Below are 10,200 nucleotides of genomic sequence, written 5' to 3'. Positions count from 1 at the left end.
AAAGCTACACAATGGGCTATCTGTGCTCTGCCCACCACGGGTATCGAAACCCGGATTCTAGCGTTGTAAGTCCGCAGACATACCGCTGTGCCACTGGGGGGGGGGGGGCTCTCTCGATCGAACCGACTGCTTAAATTTGTCATGAAAAAAAAACGACCATATCTAGTATATTAGAATGGTTCGCGATAAAAAAAAATAGATAAAACTAACAAACATTCAATAACTTTAAATATTCTATTGTTCTTTGTTGATTTCCCTGAATGAAAAAAAAAAGAACATAAGAATGACGCGTCAGAATACCATGCCTGGTTTTTTTTTTTTATTTAAGGTGACAGGTCGTTAGTTCGCGTCTGGTATTATTAGACATTCTCAAGATTTTTTTTAACAGCAGATATGTCGAAAGTTTAATCAGCTTCCAATTTCTCAACGTAAACACTAGCTTTAGCTAAAAAATTTCAAACTTAGAATATTGTGTTAAGTCAACAAAAAAAAGTCATTCAAGATGGGAAAATAGTGTCATAGAAGAATTACGAGTAAAAAAAAAATCTCTAATGTGTTTTGTCTTAAACTAACTATGTAAGCTAAATCTTTTATGGGTTTTGAACCAACAGGATTGTGGCCATACGCTGAACGCCATACGAAAGCGACAAATACCACTCGGAAGCCCCCTTTTTTTTTGTGGCCCATACTAGCCCTGTATGCTAAACCATTAGGGTTGCCAACAGTCCCACATAACAAGATACGTCACCGGAAGCCCCCCTTTTTTTTTGCGGCCCATACTAGCCCTGTATGCTAAACCATTAGGGTTGCCAACAGTCCCACATAACAAGATACGTCACTTATTTAAATATAAAATTGCTTGTCCCGTACTAACTTAGTACGGAACGCCTTTTATACCGTATTTCAACATATTATCAATTTTATGATTATGCAAGGCCAGTTTTATTATTACCATACCTTCAAATGATATAAAGTTTTTAAAATTAGGCAACATAGTAATACAGTACCAGTCCCCTGATTTATTGAACCTAGAGGAAGCTGTGCCAGTAGTATTATGTTATTAGCGGCTAATAAAGTTTGGAAACGGCTTGAATGGGTAATGAAAGAAACTTTAATACAAATGTACAAGGTTTTCTCATGCACTACCCATTCAAGCCGTCTCCAGACTTGATTTTCTAAAAAAAAGTGGGGGTCCTCGTTATCATATTAGCGGCTAAAACATTAGCTGTGGCACTCTTTTACACGCATCAGGAAAACATTACATTCAATTATGAGTGAAACAGGGGGAACGTTATATAGTCCTTCTAGACCTAAACATAAAATAATAAGTCAATGGGAAGCAAAATATAATTGTGTAACATCTGTCAGTTGCGATTCTGACCAAGCATCTTCTACTTTGTGTCGGCGTGAATCCAGTATTGGACATGGAGGAGAAACTGACCGGAAGTTGTTGGGTGTTGAAAGAAGCCAAAGAAATACCCCTGGCAAATGTAGGTGAGGAATACTTATTATTAATTATGAGGATAAAATAATAATAATACCGGGAAGAGGGATGCGGAGGGGGTGCTAAAAAAACAGTCCCATATTTTTTGGCAGTGTTGGCAACCCTAGAAACCACATGTACAAAATATACCACAGAAACACAAGAATTATACTTTCACGATACTTATTAATAGATAGAGATTCAATACAAGTCAAAAATGCTTTTATCCTTGTATCACACAAAAACCCTGGATGCATCATACACGTTTCGTAGACTAGCACATTGTACACATTGTATGTGTAAAAGAGACGTAAATGTAGAAGTCGACTTACGTAATACTGATTTCAGCTATAAGGAAAGGGTGATAAGGAGACATTAATTCCTTTATCGATTTCCATACGAGATAAAGGACAGCCCTAATAATCTTTAGATATTTACACACTTCACTTGAAACTGGGCAGTGAAAAGTTGAAATGTTTGGAACGCCTGAGGTCCTGGAATCACTGTTGGAAAACAGCATAACTATATTATTAAACTCTTTGTTGTTGTTTTTAAGTCTCAATACTTCGTAACAATCTTTTCAATAATGCATTATTTCTGTAGCGGCTCCAGCACTGCTTTTTTTACCGCACAATAGTAACTGTAATGCCAGTTCTATTGGTCACTAACAGAATCAGTTAACAATTATACACGGGTGTTGTAACCAACTTAATTGTTACTGTTTCTCACTGAAAGCTGTACTTCAGATGTGTGATCTCTTTATTGTTTACGTGACATTAAAAACATTTGCCTTCAATAATATTCAAAAAGCCACAAGAAGAATTTTTAAAAAAAATACTGTTCAATTCACTTTTTTTCGTTCACAAAAATTAAAAACGAGCTCAAAACGTACTGGTTTCTTAATTTAAATTACTTAAAATGTGATACACACTGAGGTCGATTTCTTTGTTTTTAGCCCAAAACTACGAAATGGGCTGGCTATCTGCACTCTGTCCACCGCGGGGAATTGAACCTGGATTTTAGCGTGTGAGTCCGAAAGTTGGTAAAATATTATAAATATAATTTTACTCACACTGACTAATACATTAAAAAGAGTACGTTTCATACTGAAAACACGAAACACTTAAGAAATCTACAATATCACTGGTAAGCAGTACGAATACGTAGACCAATTCATAAAAATTTACAGATTTTCACACAAAAAACACTTAGAGGTACTAAAGCACAACATTATTAGGAACAAAAACTTGAATTGAGTAAAACTTAGAAGTGAAAGGAAGACCACACATTTGCAAAAAAACTTAAGGCAGCATATACCCTTTCAATGTCAAAAAATATCATGATTTATGTTATTTATATTTTGCATATTTTAAATCCTCAAAGCCATTACTTTCAATGTCCAGTATTAGCTGAACTAAAAACCCTTGAAAAGTAGAGGGTTTTTCCCCTTTAAACGCATTTTTTCTCAAAACCTGAAAATTGAAATTCTCATGGTAGTTATTAACCCATACCTTTAGATCTATTGATGCTATAGACTTCGCAATTGACATAAATATATATTATTATTGTATCTATAGTGTGTACTAAGGTAAAGTTGATAATAAGTTTGTTTTTATTGGATGACCATTAAAGAGTCACTGAATCATATGTCCTACTTATTAGTGCCATAATTTGACCTAGAATTAATTTTCAGAGTTTTCCTTAGTTCAGACTAATTCTACACATCCATCAAAGTCTGGACCCATTTTCGGGAGCATTCGGTCATGTTTATAGAAGGTATCAGAAACATAAGACATTTCTTTTGTATTTCTTTATTTTTTTATAATATGTAAATTAGCCACAGTTACACAGCACGTGCCAGAATATGTCTTTGTACCTATTTCAATATATTTACATACAAAAAACATAGTACGAAGGCGTTGTAGTTTTTTCTGATAAAAAGCCCAAAACCTAGATAACATTATGTAAAGGATATACGCTACCTTAAGTAAATATTATATACCTGATAATAAGAGTCATATAACTGTGCATCATGAGCAAACTTGTTTCTATATATTCCTTTTACAGATATTACATTATAGAAACCTTAGATATTATGAGGTAAGTTTATAAATGGAAAAAAAGATTGAGTAATAAGTTTTGGTAATTTGCAATTCCCTCATAACGTTTAATTACATTATAATTATATGGTGATCATCAAATTACAGTTTCTTTGTTTAAGAAATATAAAGATGCACATTTTACTCCAAAATCAAATCTTTATGACACAGCAGAATCTGCTGACATCATTGAAATTTACCCCTCACATCATTGCGAAAAAAAAACAACAACAAAAAACAAACTATCCTTAAAATCCCATTTTTTTCTTTCAAGTCCACAGGAAGCTACTTTCTGTTCGTACAATTATTAACATTGGGTTTTGGGATTATTTGGCTGGCTTCGGACGATATGTTGAGTTCTAAAAGCAAGTTACTCGAATGTTCAAACGTCCGAAAAGAACAGACAAATATCCTAGAACCAGAATGTTGTCAAATGAGATCTCAGTGACGTTATCGTTTTGTTTGGAAAGAGGGGGGAACCGAGATTAGAGTAGCCTACATTCCACGCAAAAGCGCCAAGCTAACCAAAACTGTAGCTACAGAAACTGACAAGGTTGCAGCGCCCCCTGTCCTCGAGAGATCTCGAGGTTTCATCATAATACGGTCGATGACATGGATGATGCCGTTAGTTGCTTGAACATCTGGGCGAACAATTGTAGCTCTAATATTTTCCCATTCGACAGAGAGTTCTCCTATCAAAATAAATTTGAGAAAAAAAAAATTACTTTGGAAAAACAAATCAGAAATATAAAGTTTCAAAATCTGATACACCACCTAATTCACACCTCTTCTGAGGTACTTACATTAAGTCTAAGGTTGGAAAAAGGCACGAAATGGTAATACTGTCGTGTACGTCTTCGTATAAAAAACAGTCCAATGTTTAAAATGCATAATTTATTTACATTTTCACTGAGTATTTAACAATCAATAATCTACAGTTTTTTGAAGAAAAAAAAACACTTCACAACATAGATGCACATATCTTCTGTTAGAAACCCCTGCTTCAACTATTCAGTAATGTTTGGCAAGATTTACTGTTTAATCAATACCTAAAGTGAAGACAACTGGTTGATTAATAACAAGACTGCATTTAGATATTTGGTTGTGCCATTACAAGTTGTCTTTCATCATCATTGAAACAGGTGGGCGAACATAGTCTTAGATCGTTGTTTTGGCGTACTTATTCATACTTTCGTTGTAACAGATAAATATACAGGTTAATAGTAAACCAATTAAGCTAACAATTACTTCTGATAAATATATAGGCCAATAGTAAACCAATTAAGCTAACAATTACTTCTGATAAATATACAGGCCAATAGTAAACCTATTAAGTTATAATATACAGGCCAATAGTAAACCGATTAAGCTAATAATTACTTCTGCTAAATATACAGACCAATAGTAAACCGATTAAGCTAACAATTACTTCTGATAAATATACAGGCCAGTAGTAAACCGATTAAGCTAAGAATTACTTCTGACAAATATACAGGCTAATAGTGAACCGATTAAGTTAACAATTACTTCTGCTAAATATACAGGCCAGTAGTAAACCGATTAAGCTAAGAATTACTTCTGATAAATATACAGGCCAATAGTAAACCGATTAAGTTAACAATTACTACTGATAAATATACAGGCCAATAGTAAACCGATTAAGTTAACAATTACTACTGATAAATATACAGGCCAGTAGTAATCCGATTAGACTAACGTTTACTTCTGGTCTACAGTCATGGCCAAACAAGTTGATTCCTTATAGGTCTAACTCATTAATCACGATTTATTGAAATAAATATGATTTCGAAGTAGTTAAATTTTTGTGTTGAAGTTATATATTTATATATATATATTACAAGCCATTTTTACCATAACCATATCCTCTTTCGATCTTGAAGACACCGTAAACCGTTTCAACAACGTTACGTCTCTCTAGATCCTGAGATGAGAGCTCCTGTCCTATCACAAGATGGCGGTCCAATATCTGAAGAAAAAAAAAGGAGAGAGAAGTTGACTGAAGTAATTATTTTAATTATGTAATTTATTATAGAATGACCGTCACTATTATATACCAGTTTTATCATGAAATATGCCATTTCACTGAAATATAATTAATTATATTAATACTTTCAGTTAAGTTTCCAAATGCATTAACCTTTTGTTTTTTTGTTTTTTGAATTTCGCGCAAAGCTACACGAGGGCTATCTGCGCTAGCCGTCCCTAATTTAGCAGTTTAAGACTAGAGGTAAGGCAGCTAGTCATCACCACCCACCGCCAACTCTTGGGCTACTCTTTTACCAACGAATAGTGGGACTGACCGTCACCCCACGGTTGAAAGGGCGAGCATGTTTGGTGTGACGGGGATTCGAACCCGCGACCCTCAGATTGCGAGTCGAGCGCCCTAACCACCTGGCCATGCCGGGCCTGCATTAACCTTAAACCCAAAATCTGATATAGAGAGATAGTTACCTTAAATGTTTTTGTATTCGGAGTTAGAAATAAACTCTGACTGAACGTTGTGTGTGTGTGTTGTTTTAGTGCAAGGCTACACGATGAGCTATTAACGTTCTGTCCACTGCGGGGGAATCGAACCCCGGATTTTGGGGTTGTAATTCTGTAAACTTACTCTTAACCCAATGAAAGATTACTGAAAGTTACACATACTCTTACTAGAAATATTAGAAGCAAAAAATAATAAGGCTGAATGAAATACGATGACATAGTAAGTATGTAATTTTAATAATAAGGCTGAATGAAATACGATGACATAGTAAGTATGTAATTTTAATAATAAGGCTGAATGAAATACGATGACATAGTAAGTATGTAATTTTGGGAAACAAGTCTAAAGATACTAAAGAAGAGATGTCAAAAATCATAATGCTGAAGTTATTCAGTAGTTCAAACGTTCTGACACATACACACACATATTGTACTATTCACCTTGTAAATCATGGTTTTTTTTTTAATACGATAAATAAAGTTTTTCTCTATAAATATAATACCGGTTAGAAGAAAAGTAAGTGATTCGTTTTAATTATAATACATGGCTGAGATGAAGATGATAACCAGCGTATGGATGTGATCAGATGAAATTCAAATATTTATTTATGTCACTGAATGATTAAAAAAAAGCGGCAGCTGTAAGGCTTAGTTTTACCTTGTTCACTTGATTGCCGTACATTTCCATATGCATCTTCTTGTGTTCAGACAAGTGATCCGTTTTCAACCGCTCCCACGCCCCCTCGCTGGGCACAAAAAACGTGAAGTTGTTCCTATTATTCATTAACTTCTCGTTCCAATTATTCATCAGACTCAGCTTGTAGGTTTCTCTGAAACAGCAAACAATATTACAGCTTCCACGTTCTATTTAAACAATTTCACCTTTTTTTTTTTAAATCAGTTTAGAAAAAGCGAATTAAAACAAGTAAATAGTAATAATCCAAAATTGATAAAGTAAAAGCTGATTTATGCATTTTTTCTTCTTCTTCTAAAAGATTTGAATGCCCTTAAATAATATGCAGATGAAATTGAAAAGTTCAGTGTAGCTCTATGAATTAAAAATAGTTTGCAGTAATATATTTTAAAAAGGGGGTTGTTTTAAATCTTGTGACTTAAAAACATTGGTTCTGTCTCACTCTCATTTGTATTTGACAAAAATTGTACGTTGGTCTTCATAAAAATTATGTCTGATGCTGTTGTGAAAATATATTGTCAAATTAAAATTAAAAAGGTGTTACAGAGTAACAACTGAAAGCTGGTTTGGAGTTTGCTTATTTATTTTTTTTTTTTTGCTTATATCTGAATCATCAAAACTAGAAGCAGATTAAAGTAAAACTTATACATAGTAAAATACACGTGATGCTTTAAAGCCCAATACCAAAATCTAGCTTTAATAACATTGTTCAAAATACATGTGATGCTTTAAAATCTAATGCCAAAATCTAGCTTTAATAACATTGTGATGCTTTAAACCCCAATACCAAAATCTAGCTTTAATAACATTGTTCAAAATACATGTGATGCTTTAAAATCTAATGCCAAAATATAGCTTTAATAACATTGTTCAAAATACATGTGATGCTTTAAAACCTAATTCCAAAATCTAGCTTTAATAACATTGTTCAAAATACATGTGATACTTTAAAATCTAATGCCAAAATATAGCTTTAATAACATTGTTCAAAATACATGTGATGCTTTAAAACCTAATTCCAAAATCTAGCTTTAATAACATTGTTCAAAATACATGTGATGCTTTAAAACCTAATGCAAAAATATAGCTTTAATATCATTATTCAAAAGGGTATAATATTTCAAGATAAAAAACCTAAAGTTTCGAATATATTTACACTTTAAATGTTTTGTGGCATCGACATAAAAATTATAAGCCACAAAATACACGAATGAACAAACGTTGAGTTTACTATCTGTATATCACGTGATATTTTATTCTAAAATTATATATTTTACTTCCAATCAACGCGATAGGTTAATAACTTAATAACTTTCAAGGAAAATCTCTTTTACACTAAATGTCACATCTGAAAACACTATTCGAGTAGAATTCGAACATAAACTCCAAATTATGACCAAAAAGCTCAAGCGCCTAAAAGGCTCTTTGCCTCGTTTCTGTTTCTAATGAAGAAAATGAGACATAACTCGAAAGCGTTTGACTTTTTGTGTCTTTTTCTATTTTTTAGTTTTATAAATACATCACAGAGACATAAGATTCTATTTTATCTCGAAACGGAACATGAATAATACAGAACACAATTCGAAACTTAGTAGATTTTTCATTTTTGCGAATTTTAAAACATAATATTTAAAAGAAATCGTGCTAAAAAAAACCACAGTTACTTCAGATCAGGATCAGTTGCCAGTTTCTCGTTCAGAGTCTGATAGGGCATGCCTAGTACTCGATCGATTATATGGACAATGCCGTTGGTGGCGCCAATGTCTGCTTGAACGGCAGTTGCGTTAACACCTCCTCCCTCTACTGTCAGGGCTGAAAAATATATATAAATCATTTACTTTTAATAAAATTATTGATTGCACTTATGTATCATTCACCTCTTCAATCTCAACATCGCTACACAACGTAGCACACAATTCACCAGTATATTTATAGAACTAACGACAGAGACTAGTGAAAAGGCCGGATCGATTTTGTAAATTCAACATAAATCCTATTTTATCACTTGTGAGGAGTTGCACAAACTCAAAAAAAATGGCTCTAGCACTTATGCTTTAAGTCACAACAACGGAATTATAACCAACTCCAATGGTCTGGCGGATATATATATACATATACGTAAGTTAATATTAATAATAAATATACTCTGGAAACCTAATTTGTTAAGCTCAGTCTCGTTCATTCCTGAGGTGTTTTTGGATGAAAAACCAGAGACGTTCAGAGATCGGCAGATCCCTCTTCGTCTCGCTCGTGGTTTGAAATGGGTTAATATGTCACCATGAAAGAGTAAAAGGAAAATTAAGCACAAACACAGGCCACTGGAGGGCGCCTCGGTCTGTTTGTTTGTTTGTAATTAAGCACAAAGCTACACAATGGGCTATCTGTGCTCTGCCCACCACGTGTATCGAAACCCGGATTCTAGTGTTGTAAGTCCGCAGACATGCCGCTGTGTCACTGGAGGGCGCCTCGGTCTGTTAACCAGTAGACTCAGGTTTAGGCTTAGCGAACACTTTAACGTAATTAGAAAATAGAATAAAGTTAGACTGAATCATGTAATTCTTCCTTTTGATTAGATTAATTAAGTAAAACAAGATCTATACTAAGCCTAATGCTATATACAAAGCATCCTGCTGATGGAAAAATTCGAATAACGATTTAATCGGATCAAATGTTTGGAGAATTTATTTTCACTCTCGAGTTTGACAATATTTATTCACTATATACAGTAAACTGCTTTACATAATACTAACTACAATCTAAAGTATAAATGTTTTTTGAAATTTTTTGTGTTTGGCATTTTAATCAATAATACAACAGTAAATGAAACCAGTTTGTGTTTAGTTAGTGCTACTGACATTCTTCATAAACTCTTAATGAAACTATAAAAAAAAAAGATAGATACCTCGATAAAAATTTAAAATTAGAACTTCAAAAACAAACCTCAAATCTACTGCATAGAATGGTGATGTAAAATAAGGCTTTGTTGAATATTAATCATAATATAACATTAATTTTAACTTATACTAGGAGAGTAGGTAATGCAACATGAACGTTAATTTATGCTGGTAGAGTACGTAATGCAACATTGTCGTTCAGCTGATGAAACAAAGTGTTCTAAGCTTTATAAATAGAAACGTAAGAGAAGTACGTTTAATTAGCTATACTGATTGCCAGATTGATTTTTTAGTTGTGTTCTAAATATATAGCTTACTCCAATCGGAACTTAATATTAACATGAACATTAATTTATGCCAAGAGAGTACATAATGCAACAAGAACATCAACTTATGTTAGGTGAGTACATAATGCAACAAGAACATCAACTTATGTTAGAAGATTAATAATGGCTGGAGACGGCTTAAATGGGTAATGAAGAAAAACTTTAATATAAGTTTAACATGACAGCAAATGTACAACGT

At 33.3% G+C, this 10,200-nt stretch overlaps 1 protein-coding gene across 1 annotated transcript in view; it reads right to left on the bottom strand.

Moving 5' to 3' along the window:
- Positions 1-2,477: 2,477 nt before the first annotated feature.
- The window catches only part of LOC106467333 (fasciclin-1-like), a 22,183-nt gene continuing 14,460 nt past the window's right edge, over positions 2,478-10,200 (bottom strand). The window contains exons 7-10 of the mRNA XM_022395493.1: positions 8,446-8,593; positions 6,746-6,917; positions 5,455-5,569; positions 2,478-4,274 (exon numbers count right to left, since the gene is read on the bottom strand). Coding sequence (XP_022251201.1) covers positions 4,078-4,274; positions 5,455-5,569; positions 6,746-6,917; positions 8,446-8,593 — 632 coding nt within the window. The 3' untranslated portion in view covers positions 2,478-4,077. The remainder of the gene's footprint in view (positions 4,275-5,454; positions 5,570-6,745; positions 6,918-8,445; positions 8,594-10,200) is intronic.

This window comes from Limulus polyphemus, unplaced genomic scaffold, assembly GCF_000517525.1.
Source record: "Limulus polyphemus unplaced genomic scaffold, Limulus_polyphemus-2.1.2 Scaffold2571, whole genome shotgun sequence".
Taxonomy (NCBI): Eukaryota; Metazoa; Arthropoda; class Merostomata; order Xiphosura; family Limulidae; genus Limulus; species Limulus polyphemus.
The sequence above is the reverse complement of the archived record's forward strand: the minus strand, read 5'-3'. Positions and strand labels throughout refer to the sequence as shown.